The 24,100-nt window shown below is 38.0% G+C and overlaps 2 protein-coding genes across 2 annotated transcripts; both read right to left on the reverse strand.

Annotated features, from left to right (window-relative positions):
* Positions 1-16,612: 16,612 nt before the first annotated feature.
* On the reverse strand, positions 16,613-17,347 carry LOC110739906. Its single transcript, XM_021920387.1, has one exon. The coding sequence runs from the start codon at positions 17,345-17,347 to the stop codon at positions 16,613-16,615; it is 735 nt and encodes a 244-aa protein (XP_021776079.1).
* A 5,359-nt stretch (positions 17,348-22,706) lies between these two features.
* On the reverse strand, positions 22,707-23,723 carry LOC110739907. The gene has a single exon (XM_021920388.1). The coding sequence runs from the start codon at positions 23,721-23,723 to the stop codon at positions 22,707-22,709; it is 1,017 nt and encodes a 338-aa protein (XP_021776080.1).
* Between the last annotated feature and the right edge of the window lie 377 nt (positions 23,724-24,100).

Raw genomic sequence — 24,100 nt, forward strand, 5'->3', positions numbered from 1 at the left:
AAAATGGAGCAAGTAATAAAATACGGCTACAAAAGAAAAGTGGAGCAAGTAATAAGTTAGGGAAGAAGTACATAAAAAGAATATTAATGTGGGTTCTAATTCGATTCGTCATATACTTTTATAATATCAATGTTTTATAATTTTTACACTCATATAAATATAGATATATAAGGTTTAAAATGTGCATTGGGTTGCATAAATCCTTCCATGATGCAATATATATTGGGTACATAAGAAACATTAAACATAGTTATGCTTCACACTTAGGCAATCAACATGCATGGCAAGGCAATTGAAGGCTAAATTTTAACATGTTCTAGAAGACAATATGAAGTTATGAACAATTGATGTGGCTATACAGTACAATTAACATGTTCTAGAAGACAATTCAATTGTTGTAACAATATTTAGACATTTGTTATAATAACCTCCTACCTAACAACATTGAGCTATGTAGATATTTCGTAACGAGTATCAACTTTCTCTTGTATCAATGTTTATATATATATATATATATATATATATATAGTAATATGAACAAATATTATTTTGCAACTCATTCATTTTTGGAAAGTTTTTGTGTGACGGGAATGAATCTTTTACAAAATAACAAATGATTGATTTATATTCTATTTTTGGTTCCGACTTTATAATGTACTCGATAACATGGTATCAGAGTAAATATTTTTCAACATTTAATGATAGTTTGTTTTCCTTCTTCATTCACGACATCTATACGCTAATTGAATAAATTTTTATGTATGTAATTTTCAAATTGTAAATATAGTCCCGCTATATCCAATCCTTAAGGCTATGTATAAAACTAGCAAATCCTCATAATTAATGCATATTTTTGTTTGCTCTAAAGATAGTCTTAAAGCCACTCATAAAACAAAGGCAACTACATTTTGTAATGCAATTCCATCCATATCAGACATCACGTTGCTTGATAAATATTATAAGAACATATTTGTAGTTGAGATTAAAAAAAATTAACAAACATTTTTAACTAATTCGGTCACATTTAAAATGAGATAAAATAAATTGCTTGATAAACGCATTTATACTAACTAATCTTTCGTTCATTATCATCCTTCAAAAAAAAAATTATCACGGAAATAAGCAGGTTCCAAAAAGTTTTGATTTTGTATAAACCGTGGATGTGTTTGTCTTTCGCTATTAGACGCCAATAATGTTGTTCAAAATCTTCAAGATTAATCGTCTTTAACATGTCACAGTGACCAGATTTTGTATTCATCACGTAGAAGGGCGGCAAACCAACAACTAAATTTGAAAGTGATATGTCAAATACAAAACAATGTTTCGTACTTGGAATCTCAATTGCAAAAGCTTCAGGTGCTTTCTTCATAATAGTAACAAATGTATGTTTTTAAAAATATTAATAATGAATCAATTTACTATTTGAAAACATACACTAGATAATAATTTTCTAATAACTAAAAATAATATTAAAAGATATATCTTCATTAACCATTTAAAAATAGATGTTGTCTCGTTACGAAAGAAAACACACTCCAACAAAATTGTTATTATCTATACCCAAAAAATTTCTACAAGGCATGTCATATGAATTAACTTTGTAGGTAGTACCAAAAACCACCACAACACCATAGTTTTTTTTTTAGGGTAAAAATACCCAAGACACGTGGCCCAATCAGGATGCAACACATGTCACCTCAAGAGTAGTCCCAATGGGGCCAATTAGAGGATGACACGTGGCACCTCTCGTAGGGAAATGGCGGCCTTCAAGGGCCCAAATCCCGAGGCATCGTATAAACGGTGCAGCCCAATTACCTAGGTTAAATAACCTAGGATGAGGGCATGGGAGGGCACTCACTCCCATGCCCTATAAATAGGGACATTTATTACCGTGGGAGAGGGATCTGATTCTTACACAACTTCATCTGATTATTACATCAATCATTCACTACAACAGAGAAAAACCTGATATCGGGATCCGACAAGAACTACTTTATTTTCTGCATTTTACTCAACTTCAACATGTACTAACTTGATCGTCGGAGGCAAAACTCCGAACAACCGGAGCTTCCGTTTATTATTGTAGGTACAGGCGAACGAGGATCCAGTCTTAGTGACGTAATTCTCCCGCAGGACATATCAGGAAACCCCGAAACATTTGGCGTCGTCTGTAGGGGGAGTACCTCTAAGATGGTTTCTCAAGAACTTGTACCGCCTCTAGAGGACAAACATCTAGAAGGAGCAAAGGTACATTCGGACCATGACACTGAGTCGGAATTAGAGGTCAAAGTACATACGACAGCAAATGGTTCCCTCATCACCAAACGTATCCGTTCCAAAGTTGAGAAGGAGCGGAATGCTAACAAAGCTGGTGCGAGCAAGTTAGACGGCAAGCCTCAGGCTGAAGAGCCGACTGCTCACATCACCCGTTTCGAGTTCTTGAAGTTTATGAATGACCTCAAGGGAGAAAAGAAAAACTTCATCAAAAGCCAAACGGCTGGCCCTAGCAAGGGTTAGTCGTCCAAGAAGAGAAGGTCAAAGCAATCAAGGATAGGGAAGCCACTCGACATCCCAAGCAGAAGGAGCGGACCAGACCCTTAATTGACTGGACAAGGATACGTCTGCCTGAGACATTCAAGAGGAAGCCCATCCGGCACACAGAGCCGGATGGCAGCAAGAAAACTTACACTGATGCTCCCAGATTGTATGAATATCATCCTCATTTGCCTTTGAAAAAATTAAACTATTATCTGCAAAAAACAAATGAGAAATAGTAGGGGGCCGATGACTCAACCTTAATCCCACTCAACATTCCTCCCTCCACCGCCCTAGACAACAAACCAGACAATGCCTCTGTAATACTCCGTATTTTTATGTATTTTATAAATTATTTAATTAATTATAAAATATATTTTTAAGGGCTCAAGTATTTTAATTAAATATTTAAATGGCTAAAGTATTAATTGTTTGGGCTCATTTAAACAATAGTATATACAAAATCTTTACATACTCTTAGTGGACCTATCCATTTCATTTAAGTAAGCCCAATTCTTTTATTTAAACCCTTGTGGGTCAAATTTTTCATGACTAAAGTCCATTTATTTATTAAGCCCAAACTTAATCTCTACTCTCTACTTTATAAATATTCCCCAAAATCCCAAAAATTTCCCACACAAAAACTCAAAAATCAGATTCTTGGGGGTAAGTATTATTTTCTTTGTTTTTCCTTATTTTTCTTTTTCTTTCTTTTCTTTTCTCCCTTTTCTTATTTTTTTCTTTCTTTCTTTTCTGGTCCTTGGTTCATGCGTGAACTCACGCATGCATGGCCACTTGCTGCCTTCATGTGTTGCCGGCACCCGTCACCATAGCCACGCCGCTGGCCACCTCCGTCGACCACGAGACCGCAGCCGGTGACCCTCGGTCGGCTCAGCTCGCCACCCATAGTGGTTTTCCTCTCCTCTTCCTTGTTTTAAATTATTACTCTTATATAATTATATATCTTGGGTTTTGATTTTGGTTGTTAAATTATGGTTAGTATGTTTTATAATTGTGTTTTAATGATTAAAGATTGTAAATTTTAGAGTATAAAGTGTTTAAATTTATGATTTTATAAGGTATTAAAAGCTAAGGTTTCAATTGAAAAAGAATTGATTTTTAGGGTTCTAACTTACAATTGATTTGGGGGTTTTATATACCTATTGATTGTAAGTGATAATAAAGCTTAAAAACTATATTTTTATTGAGTTTTAATGAGTTTTTAATAAATTAATATTGCTAGAATTTTATTTTAAGCATTACTTTTGTGTTTTAATAAAAAGGGGTTGATTACCCATATGCAAAGAAGGTTTTAATTGGTTTTAATATAATTTTCAGATTTATTTGTGGGGTTTAAACCTTAAAAAGTGTACTGGAATTTTTATATAAACACCTTGAATGAGTTTTTACTTTGTGGTTTTAATTACTCACTTAAAGAAAGAGTTTTAAGGGTTTTAAACCAAAATTTCAGCTTATTAGAGAGGGTTTAAAGTGTTTAAAAGTTGCTGAAAATTTGCGTAATCAAGGGAATAATTGAGTTTATGTATTTGGTATTGTAGGAGACTTTAAGTTGAGTAATTTCTAGCATTGTGGCTAGTTGGAAAGATGATTTAAGGTACGTATGCGCGTAGGATATATTAGTTATGCGTAGTACCATGTTAGGAAGTTAAATTTGGTATCAAGTATGAGATTAGTATCATGTTAAGTTGTGGTGTGATACTTGAATTAATTGATTGATTATCCATGTCTTATATGTAAGCATATATGAATATGTTGAAATTATTACTATGAGCTTGATACAAGTTGAAATAGATTGAATCATGTTATATTATTTGTTATTCATCATCAAGAAGACATGTATTTAATAAGCAAGGCTTATGTTTATTGAAAAGAGCTAAAGTTATATTTGTTGAGCATGATTCATGATTTTAATCTCACCCATTTATTATTGGATTGAGTCAAGAAAGTTAGTTTATTTATTTTACTCACCCACATAAGTTGAGGTCGAGTCAAGAAGTTAGTTTATTACTTACCCACATAAGTTGAGATTGAGTCAAGGAAGTTATTAGTGCATTTTATGCACCAAGGCAGTAATCGTGCGATTTTGTGCACAAAACTAGGCAAGTAACCTTAATTAAAATAAATGGTATGTGCTCACTAATTAATCCAAGAATGAAATGGAAATATGTGTTGATTATTGTTGTATTGTATTCTTGTTTGATTGGTTGGAGTCATCGCAAGTTAAATTAGTAAATCACGTAAAGTGTAAGAAGATACGCACCAAAACTTTTGGAACGTATTTACCTTGAGTATGGACATATAGGGGTAGTTATGGGGTTTTATATTTAACCATAGCTTCTACAGGGATACAAGACGCTGTACTTTCTTTTATTATTATTATTATGTGCTGGAATTTCGTCACATGGTGACACTAGTTGGTACTCACTTGGTTAGCTCCCAAGTGAGGGGTCCCTTATTATTAAGGGATAGTTAAGGAAGGAAACCCATTCGATGAGTTATCTCCAAAACTATATATTAATAAATTAAAGTAGAGTCATGAGTCAAAGGTAAGTTGACTTGTGTTGTATGGCAATGCAAGCATGTATTTATTTATTTTTATTGTTAGGATATTCATGTTAGTGTGCTTATTCCTATTGGTGCATATGTACTCAGCTTTTGCTGATTCGTATTTTGTTGTTTGTGTTTTGCTTTTATTTGGATTGGCCCTACTATGACCCATTTTATATGGCCAGTAGTGAGGTTGAAATAAAGAGAAGTACAGGTAGAGAAGGAGCATATCAAGCATGATGGGATTGAGCGAAGAGGGTTACATGTTTATTTGTTTATTATTTATTGTATTGCACTACTAGAAATAGGCCGTTTTTCGAAGGAAAATTCCGTTGAAATCACTTGAAATTCCGTCGAAAATCGATTTTCCGTCGGAAAGGTCTGTCGCAAAAGCTTTTGTAGGAAATTTGCACTTTTCCGATGGAATTTCTGTCGGAAAGACGATTTCTGACGGAAATACATCTGTCGGAGCTTGGTTTGACTTAAATTGGAAATTCGTCGCAACATTCCGACGGACTGAATTCTGTAGTTAGGTACCCTCTTCCGACGGAATATTCCGTCGTAAAGCATTACTTTTCCGACGGAATTTTCTGTCGGAATTTCTGAATGTTGCGAGGGAATTATATTCCCTTGGAAACTTATGACGCATTTTTTCGTCGCAAATTTCCGATGAATTTTATTTCCCTCGGAAAATAGACACTTTACGATGGAATTTTTCCATCTGAGAATCCGTCGCAATATTCCGAAGGATAAATTTTCCGTCGCAACAAAAGGAGTTTCCGACGGATTTTCCATCAAAAATTCCGTCGGAATTTCACCTGCTAATTTAACAAATTTATTGTTTTTTTTTTTTTAAATTCCCCCAATCGAAACCTATACCTCTTGCACCTAATTCACGATAAAATTAAATTAATGATTTAATTACAAAAAAAAAATATATATATATATATGTATATATATATATGTATATAAATATATATATATATATATATATATATATATATATATAAAATAATATATACATGTACATACTACATAAACCAAAGCTAAGCTACAGCCAGAGTACCCTGCCCTGCTCCGCCACTACCCGGGTTGTCCCTGGGGTCTCGAGGCTGAGGTTGAATGGTGGAACATGTGTTGCTGGGGGGGACTACTCATAAACTCCGCTCACTTCTCCAGGTTTCTCCTCTCCATTGCCTCAAGTCGGGCTTCTATCTCGACTTCTAATTCACTCCGGATTTCACTGCGAAGAGCCTGCACCCTATGCTCCATCTGATCCTGCATCTGAGAAACAATGGAAGGCGTGTACTGCTGTGAAGACGTGAAAACTCGACCCATCTGGCTGCCATAGTACAACTCTGCACTTCGGCCAAGTCCCTTCACACGACCCTTCTTGTTGCGACCACCCACAGTCTCCCAGTACAACTCATTCGGACTCTTCCGAATCTCTTGAGTGCTTGCCTCTTCAACCTTCTTCTAGTAGGCCTCCTACAAGATATACATATGAAAATGAGTAACTTACTAAGTTTAAGGAAGCATTTTCATCAAAATAGAACTAAGAATGGCCTAGGTGACTTATACTTTGCCCATTTTTAATGTTTCTTAGCAAATGAACTCTTTCTTTCTCATAACTTGTCAATGATAGGTAGTTTTAGGTGTATAGGGCTTGAAATGACAAAAAAAAAACCAAATTAACTAAGTTTAAGGAAGCATTTTCATCAAAATAGAACCAAGAATGGCCTAGGTGACTTATACTTTTCCCATTTTCAATGTTTCTTAGCAAATGAACTCTTTCTTTCTTATAACATGTCAATTATAGGTAGTTTTAGGTGAATAGGGCTTGAAATGACAAAAAAAAAAACCAAAGTAACTAAGTTTTGGAAATCATTTTCATCAAAATAGAACCAAATATGGCCTAGGTGACTTATACTTTGCCCATTTTCAATGTTCATAGCAAATAAATTTGGAACCTAAGTTATATTGAAGTTGTTACCGCAATTTGCTTCTCTTTGGTGTTGACTGGCACTGATCCTTTCCCAGGCACACCCTTGAGGTGCGTCTTCAGAAAAAGCTCAGGAGCTGTTGGTAGCTGGCCTTTACTCTTCGCCGCCTTTGATTATACATGAAGAAAATCATCGTTATAAATGTCACACCCCCATTACATTGTAATACACAAATGCATTCTATTTTACTTGCCTATTAAACAAACTTACCATCCTTTTTGCATGTTGGAAAGCTGACATAGAGCCCTGATAGTGGTTGGTTCGACCACATTTTCCATCGAACCGCCCCTTTTGTTCTTCCTATTCTAGGCCGACCTCTTCTTATACGTCGGATTTGTGGCAACAATGTCCATCATCTTCTTGTGGACTTCCTCATTGAGCAAGCCTGGCTTGGCGCCATTCATCTTGTGTGTGACTGTGTAGAACATGTCACGTAAGCGAGTTGCAAACCTCCTTTGAAAAGTGACCTTCACATGCTTGTTCAATTGAGGTGCCCATGTGAATTGTTTCTGCAAATGATAAACTTTAAAAGTTATAAACTCAACTCAATCAATACAATTAATAAAACATGTATTAACTAAGTTAAAAATAGCATACGCTGAACAAGTTCCACCAGTGTTGTTTCGTTGCTTCATCTACCTCTCCATAGTTCCTCCAAGGGTCTCGGTAGTATCCGGTAAACGTACCGGAGACCGCACTCCTCACCTTGTTATCATCAAACCTACAATAAACGAGAAACAACAATGTTAGATGATCATCAACAAAAAGTAATGTAGAACTTGTTAGAAGTAATAAATAGGTTAAATTTTTGAAAATAAGAATATAAGTCCAATTCATTAAATGTACGTATGTACCAGAGCGTAGTAGGGTCTAATACCGGCAGCTCTGAATCCTCCTGTGTCTGATCCTGTGCATGGGTGGAGGTGGGCTCCAGAGTGGCACCCAAATCATGTGCCTCCACATCCTCCATATCTACATCATCGTCGTCGATCACAACGGCGGGAGCTTCCTTTTCCCCCTTGCTTTCCTCGAGGATTCTCCATCTCTACCCCCCGCCATGACCAGCTGAAATAGATGTTAGTAACATGGCATGATATTATAAATGACAAGTATAGTGCAATGTAATAAAATTTTAACAAACAGTAAAGATTTAATATAAGACCAAGTCATATTTTGATTTTACAATAACACGCAAATTCTTAAAGGAGATTAACATATTATCCTATTCAGTAATCTCATCACTACTATCACTACTAGAATCATCTCTACTATCATCTAATAATACATCGATGTCATCATCCTCGTCACTATCACTAGAGTCTATACTTAGATTCATCATCTTCATCGCTTGAGATAACAAAGCCATCGTCATCATCATCATCTATTGCGCTGCATAGTCTGGAATGTCATTTGGTGGGCAAAGAGTTACATGTACTTGTGGGGATGGTGCCTGCAAAAACACTAAGTCCACCGGAGCATCAACCACTGACCTTGATTGTGTTTTAAACACAACCCACCATTGAACTCAATCCCATTTCAGGCTAGGGTATGATGCGTAGTACACTTGAGTCACTTGGTAAGATAAGACAAATGGATCATACATGGGGTATTTCTTAGTATGATTTACTTCGACAAGCTTGTATTGTTCATGTATGTTCATTTCCCTACCACAATCCATCCAACTACACTTAAACAAAATAGTCTTGTACTCTTTTTCGGAACCAGTGTAGACAAGTTCAATTATGTCGTCTAAAATGCCGAAGTACTCTCCACCATCCTCACTTGATACACACATACCATAATTCATTGTAGATTTGTGCTTGCCATGGGCATGTGTATGGAAATTAAATCCACAGACAAAAATCTGCCTCCAAATTCGAACTCGCTTGAAAGGACACATGCACAACGCTCACAGGACATCCGAATTTGGTTTCTCTTCAACCACCTATGAACGTTTTGAATATCAACGTCACAGTTCATGAATTGAATAAATTGAAGTGCAAGAAGTAAAATTCATAATTATGTCACGGTTAGACCGTTTATATCACCTTGTGATGAAATCAATCAGAGAATTCAGCTTCGCATTTCTCCATGACTTCTTCTCTACGCAGATAAGGTTGAGTACTAAGAATGTAGTCCTCAAACCTCCTACGAGGTCAAAGACACGCAGTAAATCAACATTGTAATCATTTTAATTGTTCATAACGTTGAATACAATTCACTCCTAAACATATTATACCTTTCGTATTCACCAAGAATGCCACTGTTTCGTAACACGAACAAATGAGCACACTCGAGTTCTTTTTCATCTAAAAACCGAGTTTTACCCTCATTTGACACACGACTGCTGTCCTCTATGAACAACTTTGGTATTTCAGCGTCGTCCACTGTGGATTCCACGTCGTCATTTACATTTCGACTAAGATCTCGTGTTTTAGTGTCAACTGTCACCTAAAAGTAATTAGAGTAGAAGTTTGCTATCTCTTCAGTGAGATAAGCATTGCATATGGAACCTTAAACTCGAGCCTTGTTCCCAATTTTTCGTTTCAAGTGATTGAGGAACCTATAATTATAGTTATATAAATGCATAAACAAGTCATGACAATGAATGGGAAGTAAAAAAGAGGATGTGAAAGGGTCTTTGATTTACCTTTCGAAGGGATACATCCATCTATATTGAACAAGACCACATAACTTGCCCTCATATGGAAAATGAATAGGCAAATGCTCCATGGAGTTAAAGAATGCAGGAGGGAAGGCCTTCTCAAGCTTGCAAAGGATCTCAGCTATGTTTTTCTCCAATCGCTCCATGTCACTAATTGTGATTGTGTAGCAACACAAATCGCGGAAGAATTGGCTGATTTCTGTAATTGCATTCCAAGTATGACCAGGGAGAAATTCCCTCAAAGCAATGGGAAACAACCTCTCCATGAACACGTGACAATCATGGCTTTTCATTCCGTGTAGCTTACATGCCTGCAAATCTACGCATCTGCTCAAATTGGATGCGTAACTATCAGGAAACCGCAGCTGTTTAACCCACTCACACAAAACTTTTCTCTAAGCTTTGTCAAGGGCAAATGGAGCCTTTGGCATGAATTCTTTTCCTCTATCATCCTCCTAAAGATGAAGCTACGGCCGTTTACAATATTTGACAATGTCATTTCGAGCCGATGGCGTGTCACATGTATGCTTTTTCACATTCATTATAGTGTTAATTAACTGATCAAAGAAGTTCTTTTCAATGTGCATGACATCTAAGTTATGTCGAATGAGTAGATGCTTCCAATATGGAAGCTCCCACAGTGTGCTTTGCTTGAACCACCCCTTTTTAGCTTTTTTGAGGCGTTTAAGTGCCTCGGGCCCGTCTGTGGCCTTTGGAAGGTCTTTCACACATTCCCACAGTTCCTCTCCTAACATGATACGTGGAGGTGCACCTTTCTCGACTTTGTTTTTACAAAATGCAGTTCTACTATTCCGAAAAGGGTGATCTGTGGAAAGGAATTGGCAATGGCAATCAAACCAAGAAACTTGACCACCATGTTCGAGCCAAAATGCTTTGCTTTTCTCCATGCAATATGGACAAGCCTTCTTACCGGATGTGGTCTAACCAGACAACATACCATAGGCCGGGAAGTCACTAACGGTCCATAGGATGGTTGCTCGAAGATTGAAATTCTGTTTCCTCGAAATATCGTAAGTATTTGCGCTAACTTCCCATAATTGTTTCAACTCTTCTATCAACGGTTTCATGTACACATCCAAGTTGCCCTTAGGGTTTTTAGGACCAGAAACGAGCAACGATAGGAACATGAATTGTCTTTTCATACACATTGATGGAGGCAAGTTATAAGGGGTCAAAATGACAGGCCAACAAGAATATTGTCCCCCAAACTTACCATGAGGAGCAAAAATATTTGTACACAAGCCAAGTCGAACATTACGAGGCTCGGAAGCGAACTCTGGAAAGCAACTATCGAGGCGTTTCCAAGCTTCACTATCACTAGGGTATGCCATTGTGCCTTGTACTCGAGGGTTTTTCGAATGCCATGTTATTTCCTCTAAAATGTTCTTGGTTACAAAGAGCCTTTGCAACCTGGGTGTGATCGGGAAATAAATAAAACATTCAAAGGCACTAAGCTGCCTTTAGAAGTCTTCTTGTATCGATCGCTGCCACACACCCTACATATAGATAGCTGAGCATCATCCTTCCTAAACAACATACATCCTTTCGGGCATGCATGAATCTTTTCATGAGGCAGCTCCAAGCCCTTCACTATCTTCTTCACCTCATAGAATGCGTCAGCCATATGGTTGTTATTAGGAATCGCTTCATTGACTAAAGAAGCCATCAACAAATCTGTGGGGCAAATTATACTCGCACTTTAGACTAGTAATTCTAGCAGCCATCTCTAACTCAGACAATGAACTCCCTTCGTATAATGGTTGTTCAGAAGCCTTCAACAAATCTAGAAAATGCTTGGCTTAAGAATTAGGCTCCTCCTCTGAATTCCCTTGATCTTGAGTATGACCAAAAGCATCGAAAACCATTTCACGATATTCGATGGTCCGCCCTTTAGAAACTCCTAGAAACCCTTCCCCATGACACATCCACTCATAGTAATTAGGTAGAAAACCCTTGCGAAACAAATGAATTTTAACCGTTTCCGTATCCCAAAGCCGTTTGTACTTCATTCGGGTTACTACTCTTGGGATGATCTTTGACGTACTGAATGAATTCATCAACCCCTTTCACGAACTCTGGATTAATAGAAAGCCCAACCTTCCTTTCATACATCAAGCTACGTTCTGTTCGTTTCATGATCACAACTTCTACACAACTCACGCATATGTATAGTCACATTAGTCACAAAGCGTATTTCCTATTCATTATCCATCAAAGTGTTATGGAAATGCAAATGAGATTTGAAATGCTTCCAAAGGGTCCTTATCACTCCAACCTAACCCATCCTTTTACATTTAATCTCACTAGTGAATGTAAGCCAGGTTTTCAATTCTATGGAAAATCCGCCAGCATTTCCCTACAGTTCTCCAAGTACACGATGTAGGCAATTAAACACACCTACATATATACCCAGAGAACATTGTAGAAAAATGAGAAGGCAGGATATTCCCTAGAATCAATAACAAGGCATACATTCACCACCTAAGTGAGAATAAACGTACAAGGACAGTCCCAACCGGGGACTATTCAAGACATACTCCTAATGTGTATGCCTTGAACGGGTATCTAAGCATATGATTATGCAAATAATTTATTTAAAAATATAATAACTAAACTAACATACATTATATTAAACAAATATATCATAATTAATCTAAACAAAACTAACATATCATAATATTCAAATAAACCAAATCAAACAAAACCAAAGTAAACTAAAATTTCATACTATTACACCAAAATAACATACATTATTTAAAACTAAACAAAACTAAAATACATTTTATTAAACTATAGTAATCTAACATACATCATACTAAACTAAACCAAACCAAACTAACATATCACAATATTAAACTAAACTAACATACATTACATAAAACTAAAGTAAATTAAACTATATAATATTAAAATACCCTAAATAATCTAACATGCATTGTATTAGGGTTTGTAATGTGACAATTAAACCAACTAATTGTACAAATCCTACACAAAAATTAAAGACAAAAAAAATATAAAAGGGTTCATTATTATACCAAAATTATATTAAATTGAAACAAAAGGGGAAAAGGAACTCACTATGAGTAGATATAACCTCGGTGGTGGTTGCATGGCAAGCTCAGTGGAGGTGGCGTTGGTGGAGGTGGCATAGGTGGTGGCTGCGAAGAACTTCTAAAGTTAGGGTTTCACCGGTTGTTTTAAAAAAATAAAAAATAAAAAATAAATAACAACAACAACAACACTAACCACCGGGGGAGTCAGGAGCGGCAGAACCTTGCTTCGGTGGCAGCTGTGATCGGCAGTGAAAACGGCGGTGGTGAGGGTTAGAGATCTGGAAAAGAAAAAAAAATAAAAAATTGTCACAAAACTAACTCCACTTACCAAACGGCAGCCAAGGCGGTGCGTGGGACCCGGTGTGGCGGCGGATCTGGGAGCGCTCTTCCTTTTCCTTCCTCTTCCTTCCTCTTCCTCTTTCTCTTTCTCCTTTCTCTTTCTCTCTCTTTCTCCCGTTCTTTTTTCCTCTCTCCTCTGTTCTTGGTTTCGTGAATAACAATGCAAAGGATCCTATGTTGTTTTAACCTGTTCCGACGGAAATAAATTCCGCCGGAATTAAATGCTTCCGACAGAATATTCCGTCGGAAGATATTTTCAGAGGGAATATTCCGTCGGAAGCATTTAATTCCGACGGAATTTAATCCGTCAAAATATTTCCGAGGGAATTTCCGTCGAAAAATACCTTTTCCGACGGAATATTCTGACAGATTCAAATTCATCGGAAAATTCGAAATTTCCGACGGAATTTTAGGTCCATCGGAAAACGGCCTATTTCTAGTAGTGTTGAATTATTTATGTAATTGTTGACACTAACATTAGTTATTGTTTATATTTTAATTTGGTTTTAAAGGGCCTTTAATGGTTCTAAGTTATTGTTGATTTTAAAATTTGAGTTGATTTTATTAAACTTTATTTCATTTGAGTTTTCGAAAGTTAGTCTTCCGCTATGTGACTTTGAAAAATAGCCTTAGCCGTTATCACAGTGGCGGTAATACTTTGGAGATTTCCTAAACTAAGTTTGATTTAGAGTAAAAAGAGTATTTTAAAATAAGGGAATTTCCAGGGTATTACAGCCTCAGCACATAATATAAAGAGATATGGGGAAAGAGGATCACCTTGTCGTAAACCCCTAGCCGGAATAAACTCCCCCTAAGGTGCTCCATTAATAAGGACTGAAAAAGACACTGAAGACACACGATCCACCCACATCTCCGCAAAACCCATTTTCTTCATAACCGCCTCTAGAAAAATCTATTCTACTCTATCATATGCTTTCGCCATATCAAGTTTCAGAGCCATAGTACCACTCTCACTATGAGAATTTTTCATATGATGAAAAACATCAAAAGCAACAAGAATATTATCAGTTATCAATCTCCCTAGCACAAAAGCACTCTGATTTATCGATGTAATATTTGAGAGAAAAGATTTTAGACGGTTAGCGAGGACTTTTGTAATCAACTTATACACCACATTACGCAAACTTATAGGCCTAAATCAACCATTTTATCCAATGCCTTGTTTTTCAAAAGTAAAACAATAAAAGTCTTATTAATCGAATCCGAAATAGACTCTCCATTCAACACACCAAGCACAAGTTGATTAAGTGTAAGGCTAACAATATGCCAATAAGTTTGATAAAATAACGGACACATATCATCGGACCAGAGGCCTTTAAGGGATGCATTTGCTTAAGAGCCGTCTAAACTTCAGCTTCGGTATACCTTGCACACAAGATTGCGTTCATGTCCTCCGTCACTTTCCTCTCCACTCCCTCCAAAGCTGCCTCAAACTCGGATGGCATTGAAGAGGTAAAAATACCACGAAAATAGTCCACTGCCACTTTCTGTATCCCCTATACATCATTATGTTCCATATCATCATCCGAGATCAAACATGAGATGGTGTTCTTCTGCCGATGTTGAGAACCTTTTCTATGAAAGAAATTTGAGTTTCTATCCCCAGCAGTTAACCATAGAGCACGAGACCTTTGGCGTCATTAAATCTCCTTATGGTGTAATAGATCTGCCAACTCCCTCGCAACTTTCCTCCTTTCACTCACTTGTGCAATAGACCTCCCCCCTTTATTAAACACCCCCAATCTTTTTCTCTTTTTTTCGAATTTCCTTCAAAATACTCCCTAACTCCTTATTGCTCCAGGAAGTCAGCTCCTCAGCACACCGAGCTAAATGACCCTCCAAAGACGAGCCCCCCAATAGCCACGCACTATCTACAACTCCCTCACATCCCTTATTCTCAACCCACAACTGTTCGAACCGAAAAATTCTCTCCCCAGCCCCCTTCGGCCTTCCATCACCACTCATAGTAAGCTTAATTGGTGAATGGTGTGACCACTCTCGTTCTAAATGCTCGGCACTCACTTTAGGAAACGCTTCCATCCAAGCTTGATTAGAAAGTACCCGATTAAGTCAACATTGTACATTATCATCGCCACATTGTCCATTATCAAAAGTAAACGCATAGCCTGTAAAATCACTGTCACACAAGCTATGAACATATACCTAGCTACCACTTCTCTAAAATTTTCCATCTGCCATAATGCACGATCGTTGCCACCTTTCTTCTCCGATTCCACCAAGATTTCATTGAAATCACCCATACATGCCCACGACTCTGACCCCTCACGCGCAAGCTCATCCAACAACTTCCAAGATAAGTGACGATTTTGTACTTCGGGCCAGCTATAGAACCCAATGAGTCTACGATCCACGTTAACTCTGCGAAGACATCCATGTGGTGAACAGACTTCGAACGAAGCTCTACCTTAATCCCTTTAAGCCAAAATAACGTCAGTCCACCTAACCGACCGCAATTCCCTCATATCCAACCAACTTAGCACGAATTTTAATCATCTCTTTAGCGCTTAACTTCGTCTCCATCAAGAAAAGAAGAGACAGGGCCTCTCTTCGGACCAAATTCCAAAAATTATTAACTGTAGTGGTGTTGCCCAGTCCCCTTCATTTGAATCTTATGATATTCATTGGGCTTGGTGGCACTGCTTAACGGCAGCCTCCGCCTCACGCCAACCAGAAAATTCGATCACACGGCCCTTTTTTTTGTTCGGACTCAGCCCCTTCATCTTCTCATACAGCCCCTCTCTCCCTCTCTTCCCCAAGAACGAAAGCTCAGCATGGTAATCATAAGAATCCTTCTCCCTAAGCACTTTTTTCCACCCTTTCTTCTTCCCTTTCGTTTCAACACCCACACCTTCCCACCCACCTCTAGCCACCCCCCTCCCCCCTTCATATTCTCAACACCTCCCTCAATCACTTGAGAATGAATACCCATGCCACCCTTACCCTGCCCCATCTTCGTAAGCGCTCCAAACTCCCCCACACCAGGATTAATATGAGCACAATAATACTCCCCTCCACACTTACTATCTTAGCATTATCTACATTCACCCCCTGAATTTTTTTTTTTTTTTTTTTTTTTTTGGTAAATAGAGCAATATTATTACCAAGACAAGAAAAGGTTACAACTTATAGAAGCCAAAGCTGAAACCAAACACAAAAAAAAACAAGAGGAACTACACCAAAACACCCAAGACTCCAAGAGCCACACACACCCGCCTAGGGGAAGAGAACCCTGGCCACCTTCTAGGAAGGGTTCCAGGGAACCCTACCCAAAAAAAACAGATCAAACAATCCTTTTATGCCACCTTCTAGGAAGGGTTCATTAAGGAAAGATAATCAAGCATACAACACACCAACTGCCCAAAGGCTACAGCCAACTACAAACAGAATTACAAGATTAACAAATGTCTGTCCTTAACATGGCATCTACAAGCTACTGAAAACATAATATCTTTGAACACCACATCAGTAGACTTCAAGTTTCCTGTGAAGATCAGAGCATTTCTTTGAAGCCAGATATGGTAGACAGATTCTGCAAAACACATAGCCAATAACCGGCTTTTAACTCTAGTCTTCCTGCATTTCTTTGAAATCCAATCCAACTCAACATCAAAACAGCCAACACTTCTCTGAAATCCGAGTAACTTCAAGATCTGACTCCAAATAGCTCTACTGTAATCACAGGCAAAAAATAAATGCTGAACAGTCTCTAAGCTCTGATTACATAAAAAACAGGCAGGGTCACACTGGATGTTCCAATGCTGCAACCTATCTTTAGTCAGCAGTCTGTTTTTAACAGCCAACCAGGTGAGGAACAGGCTCTTAGGAGTAGCCAAATTATTACAAATAACCCTTCTCCAAGTGACCTTAGGAGCTTGAATCATGATGGCTTTGTACATTTTCTTAATCTTGAATCTATTCCCCTGCACCAATGTATCCCAATTACCAATATTGTCAATTAGACCCCTGCATTTCAGAATTCGTTTGAGCACCCAGGAGCATTTCATAGGAATGGCCATACCCCACCAAGGCTTATTTTTGAAATAATAAGTATGGACCCATTTAACCCATAGACTATCAGCTTTGTGAGCTAAATCCCACAGGAGCTTAGTAATAGCAGCCATGTTCCATTCTGGAAGAGAAATCATGTTCCATCCCCCACTAACTTTAGGAAGGCAGACTTGAACCCAAGAGACCAGAGATTTCTTGGAAGGATTAGATTTCCTGAATTGCTTCTCATTTCTCACTTTGATTCTTCAAATAAACACCTTGCGGTTGATCAGGCCCCGCAAGATTCACATGCAGTTCATTCCTCTTTAACTCACAAGCCCAATCATCCATATCTTTAGTCACAAACAATTGCTTACGAGATGAAAGAACCCCTTCCAACTCCTCCACTTCTTTCGACCTCCCCTTTCGAGGAGATGACCGCAACCACCTACCCCATCCCAACTTCGCACGTTTACTCTCCTCTAAAACCATACAGCAATCTTTTTCAGAATGTCCGATAAAACCACATGCAAAGAAGAAAAAGGAAATCTTTTGTATGCAAATTATTCCACCATCACAGTGTTACCACTCTTGTCAAGAATCCTCTAAAAGCGTCGCAATGGCTTAGTAACATTTATCATGACTTTAATCCTACGAAATAGATCCAAACCCAGAATGTCCTCCTCCAGTTCAATCACTTCCCCTCCAATTTGCGACCAACTCTTTCACATCCTCATCTGATCTGCATTTGAAGGGCAAAACGGAGAATGATAAAGGTTCACCTTCTTCGGCTCCTCGCCCCCCTCCACTTCTTTTAGCACAATTAACTTATTATCAAAACACCACGGTCTCCCACTCAACACTTTCTCCTTGTCTCTCCAATGGAAGAATTGAAAAGCAAAGAGATTGGGTCCTAAAACCCTAATCACAAGTTTATTAGCCAGAGCCCACACCTTAATCATCGTATTTTTAAACGCTTGTACATTAAATGGTCTATCCGTCACCAATCTACCAATAAGCAGCAGGTCGAATTTCTCCGACGAATCAGTCGATTGTACTGCCCCCAAATCAACCACGCCCACATCTTCCTCACCAAGATTAAGATTCGCATAAGGTTCCACAATGTCATAGCCGTGGTCAAAGTGCAATTCAGAAAGAAAAACACCACCAAAATCTGTCTGTATCAAATTAGGTGCAGTGTCAAATTATTTTTAGATATTCTTGATAAATTATCTTCTTTTTAAAATAGAAAAAATCTTAAGAAAAGGAAAAAAAATGAATCATCTTAGCTTAAGTCACTTCATAAACTCACTTCTATGTACCATGATTGGTTCTACATAAACATAATAATATTTGGTTATTTTATTCTTCCAACATTTTCCATTTAGAAATTTCAAAATATTCTTAAGCTATTTTTTTTAATTTCCAACTGTTTATGTATTACAGAGTTTTTTTTCTTTCCTTGTGTTTTCCACTATCACAAAGTATATAAAATGCACAATAACTTATGATCTGGTGCAATCTTTAGCTTCTTAATACTTTAATCAGAATATCTTTTTTATTATAAAATGAAAATGTGTTTTTTTAAATGTTTTATTTGATTTCTTGCCCAATTCTAATGCGAATAACATAAAAACGAAGGTAGAATAACAACATAATTAACATTATAAACATTTAATCTATATATGTAATCAAGTAAGACAGTTTGATTAATTAAAATTTAATTTTTTTGTCCAATATAATGTTTTCATATTATCATACTCTGGGGTTATTATCATTAAATCATGGTTATTATTCTTGTATATTGGGTGTAATACATAATAAATTTAAAATAAATATGTAGTTTTTGGTTAATAAAAAGAAAATGATACTAAATTATCATCACATTTTTTGAACACTTAATTAGATGGTCTAAGACGTAGTATTAATATACTCATTTCAGTCATTTGTCTAATTGACTCTTACATAATATTATGTGAATTATCTCATTATCTATTGCAAAAGTAGAACAAAAGAAATATATTATTGTTGTATTTTGTCCATGTTATTATTAAAACAAAAATAAATTTTTTTATTAAATGTCATGAAATTACCGTGCATGGCACGGGACCTAACCTAGTTAATACTAAAAATCAGCGGTCATGATCATAATTTTTTGTATGCGGCTTGTTGTATTGTGCAACAGGAGTTACTCGAGTTTCTCGGTCAGGGGTTACTCGAGTTTCTCGGTCAGGGGTTACTTGAGTTGCCCGGGTTACTCGAGTTGTCGGGGTTACTCGAGTTACTCGGTCAGGGGTTACTCGAGTTGTCGGGATTACTCAAGTTGCTCGGTCAGGGGTCACTTGAGTTACTCCTGACCGAGTAACCCCTCAAGTAACCCTTGACCGAGTAACCTCTCAAGTAATTCATGACCGAACCCCTCGAGTAACCCCTGATCGAGTAACCCCTCAAGTAACCCTTGACTGAGTAACCCATCAAGTAACCCCTGACTGAACCCTCAAGTAACCCCTGACCCAGTAACTCAAGTAACCCTTGACCGAGTAACTCGAGTAACCTATGACCGAGTAACCCCTAACCAAATAACTTGAGTAACCCCTGACCGAACTCCTTAAAATAACCTCTGATCGAGTAACTCGAGTAACCCATGACTGAGTAACCCCTAACCGAGTAACTCGAGTAACCCTTGACCGAGTGAACCCCTCGAGTAACCCCTGTTCGAACCCCTCAAGTAACCCCTAAACAAGTAACTCGAGTAACCCCTGACTGAATAACTTGGGTAACCCCTAACAAAAAAAACTTGGGTAACCCCTAACAAAAAAACTCGGGTAACCCCTGCCGCATGGTGCGGCCTGCTGCACCAAAAAGTTGTTAATGTGTGAATGTATTGTGCAATATTGTTATTGTCAAACAAATGAATATTCATGGACATTATTTTTAAAATATATATTTATCTAAAATACTCCCTCCGTTAATTTTTATTTGCAACTTTTGCCATTTTAGTCCGCTAAAAATTATTTGCAACTTTCTAATTTATTTCCATTTTTGGTAAACAAAAACCCAAAAAATTACTATTTTAATTCTACCCCTTATTAACCCTAATCCCACATTATATACAAAACATCTAAATTAACCTAATCTAATTACTCCCTCCATTTATTTCCCCCAATCCAATCCCATCAGCCACATTCCCAACCACCAACATTTAATTGAAAAAACATTGGGATTATTTATGGCTTCTCGAGTCTTCTTAAGAACCCTAGATCTGGTTCTTCGACTTTCACTCTCCTTCGCCTCTGTAATTTTCTCCATTGTTCCTCCTGAAATCTGAGTTTTCGTTCTCTCAACTTCCAAAAAAAAGAGTCCCCCACCACCATGGTTAACCTATCTCCACTTCGCGACGCTTATATTGCCACCGATGACGAGGGCGAGGCAAACTTGATAAAAACCCTGATGAAAGGTATCGCCGAAGGATCTCCTTTTCCTCGTGAGTTATACGCGTTTGAGGAGGCCCTGAATTACTGTTCTCCGACCACATACAAGGCCTTGGGCCAAGTTCTTGAAAGCGTAGACGAGGATGAGCGTCGCAAGACCGGTGAGGGTCAAGGAGATTCACGGGGGAAACAAGCGCTAGACTGCACTGGTGTTTCTGTAGATCCAGTGTGCGACAGTGCTGAGGGGAGTGTTATGCCCAAAACTAAGCCCAAATCTAACAATCCAAGGCCACCACGCAAGATTCGGCCTAAAAGGAAGGCGGCCCTGGTGGCTTTGAGTCGTATTCGAGGGTTGCCTGACAAGGAGGTCATTATCCTGAATTCTGATGACGAGGCTGACCAAGGTGACGACGGTGAAGTGGTTGGCCTTCTTCTGAAGAAGCACTCTGCGAGGCGGATGAACCTTAGGGTTCAACCCTCCAAGTGACCCTTGCGTAACGCTTTCTAACCCTTCCTGTGTTAATTTTTTTTTAAAAAGAGTCCCTATTTTTTTATTTTTTTGATATACTGTTGATTAGCTTTGTTATTTGGTAGGTGTTGTGGGATTCTGTGACTAGATCTGGATGCATGTTGGCTTAGTTGGTTTTGTATGCGTAGATCTGGATTGATGTTGGATGGTTGCCTGTTTTTTATTGCCTGCTCTTTTGTCATGTTTGCTGTTCCGGAATTTGTTGGCTGGATAGCCTGTTTGTTATTGGCTGGTCAGTTGGATGCTTGGCTATGTCTGCTGTTCTGGACTATGTTGCATGTATGCATGTGTTGGAGTATATTTTAGCATGGATGGTTGCCTGTTTTTGATTGCCTGCTCTTTTGTTATGTTTGTTGTTCCGGAATTTGTTGGCTAGATAGCCTGTTTGTTATTGGTTGGTCAGTTGGATGCTTGGCTATGTCTGTTGTTCTGGACTATGTTGCATGTATGCATGTGTTGGAGTATATTTTAGCAGCTGTTGGATTGTTGGAAAATGGCATATGGGTGTTTGATTGATGAATGATGAGGCTAATGTGTCTGTACATTTTTTAAAGGTGCCTTGGTCATACCTTGAAGTGTTCTCAATGATCAATTAAGTAGAGAACACATGACAATCCTTTATGTGGTATCATGACTTGTATTCAGTCCCCTAAGTGTCTGTGTTGTGGACTCTGTCCAAATCCAAATGAGGAAGGGACTCTATTGACCTTCCCAACCCACAAGTGTTTTGCTCCAATGATGTGCTTTATGCTGTTATTGTTGAGGTAACCTTGTGGTTGGTGGTTTATTGAAACATGGAAAAAAAAAACTTCTGATGGATTGAGTGCCCACTTAACATCAGACTCTAAACCATTTCTATTCCATTGAACATGTGGTTACAAAAGTACTTGACATTAGACTGCCTAACATGATTCATCACTGTAATCAACAAAATACACCTAACCACCTAATACCAGAATAAAAAACAGAACATAAAACAAAATTACCATACCAACTGTAAGTGGTTATGTGTGGCAGTCCATGTGTCTCTACTTTGATGTGATGAGTCCCTCAGTCTGCATCTACCTCAAATTCTTCTGTTCCTTGTTCAGTCCCCTCATTTACTGGCCTAAACATAGTGTCTAGGTACTCCAATGCCTCCAAAACAAGTTCCTTCTGCACTGGTACATTATTTGGAAACTCTCCAAGGTTTTCGAGTTTTTTCTTATTCATGTGGGGTAATTTGTACTTATTCCCACCTTGTACCTTAAGGATCTCAATCATGCACTTTTGCAAAGACAGCCAAATGTACTTGTTGACTTGAGGATTGAATGCCTCATAAGATTCTTGCACTTTTGTAACTAACTCATCTAGGTTGCTAGGAAAAGACTGATATTGCAATGATTGAATTGACCTAAACAACCCTAAGTCAAGCACATTCAAATCTGGTGATTATGGTGGTTGGAAAACAAATTGAATGTTAAATCCATGAGCTGTTGTTGCTGCCATAAACTCTGCATCAGTAGGAACTTGGTGTGGCCTTGCATTGTCCCATTAGATTACAATATTTTTTGGCGGACTGTCAGGCCACATTGAAATAATTGCTGGAATGACATTGGCCACCAACATGTCTCTGATGACCTCTCTGTTTACATTCTGTATTGCTTTTGTTTCCCATGTTCCTGCTACTCTGTTTTTACTTGACTTCTTGGCTAGTTGTTTGACTGTGAATGGGAATATTCCATATTTCCCATCATGAAGTAGTCCCCCATCTGTGTCATACAATGGCTTCCCAATTAAGCCCATAAACGTTGCTTTGAGCTTGAATCTTGTGGACTGTATAGGCCTATAAGGATCTTCCTCACTAGGTAGGAGGTAAAACCTCCTCTTGTCAGGGTTTAGATAGAACCATTTCTCATCCATGTGTATCACATTGTTCATTTCAACAAATGTTGGTTCCCCATTACTTGTAACTGGATTTATGTGTGACAAAATCCATTTCATTCTTGCTACCTTGTGGTCTGATGTCAGGGCTGGCTTGTTGGTACTTGTGTGTGTTCTTAACCTTCCCTTTTTCTTCAAATTGTGAAGTGTCACATGGGAGATCTTTAATGCTGCTGCATAGCTCCTTTCTTTCTGCCTTAAATGTAAAGGCACTGATTGTAGGAATTCATCAGAAAATTCCTTTGGCTTTCGGCCTACTCTGCCAAATTTTTTGCTCCTAACATCAATCAAACTGCCCTGTGCCATTTGTTTCTTTATGTCTGAAAAAATTCTTGTGATGCTTGATTTGTGCACATTGTAATTAACTGCCAAATGCTTTAAGTGACCTCTTGGTAAGTTGCCTTGATGCATGTTGACCAACATTGAATCCACTATTTCTCTTCTTTGTTTCATGGTGAGCTGCTTTCTTTGTCTCTGTTGAGTCCCCTGGTGAATGGCTTGTTCCATTTCCTGGAAACCACCCTCAGCTTGTGTGTGTTCAGTGTTTTGCTGGCCTTGGTCTTCTCCTTCTGCCTCTTGCATCATATCATCTTCAGAGTCGTAGTAATCCATGCCTAAATCTTGCATATTTTCTGCGTATTCGTAGTACAATTCTGCCTCTTATTCTTCTGTCAAAATTTGATCCACATCGAAGTACGTCGCTTCAAATGAGTCTGCCATGGTTGTCTGACCTTGTTTGTTTCCTTAGCTTCAGCTGATTGATGTAACGATGGATGTTGTGTTTTTGAGAACAAGATGAAGGAAGAAGGAGCTGCAGCTGCCTATGAAGGTGTTTGGGTCTTAGTTGGGTAGTATTAATTTAATTGTAGGAATTTTTTTGGTATATAATGGGCTAACGTCGTGTAATTTTGTAAGGTAGATTATGTTTTGGAGGAACAATGTTTATGTTTTGGGTGAACAAGAAACCATTAAATGCTGTTTGAATGGAGAGGCTGTATTTAATT

This window comes from Chenopodium quinoa, unplaced genomic scaffold (assembly GCF_001683475.1).
Source record: "Chenopodium quinoa cultivar QQ74 unplaced genomic scaffold, ASM168347v1, whole genome shotgun sequence".
NCBI classification, from domain to species: domain Eukaryota; kingdom Viridiplantae; phylum Streptophyta; class Magnoliopsida; order Caryophyllales; family Amaranthaceae; genus Chenopodium; species Chenopodium quinoa.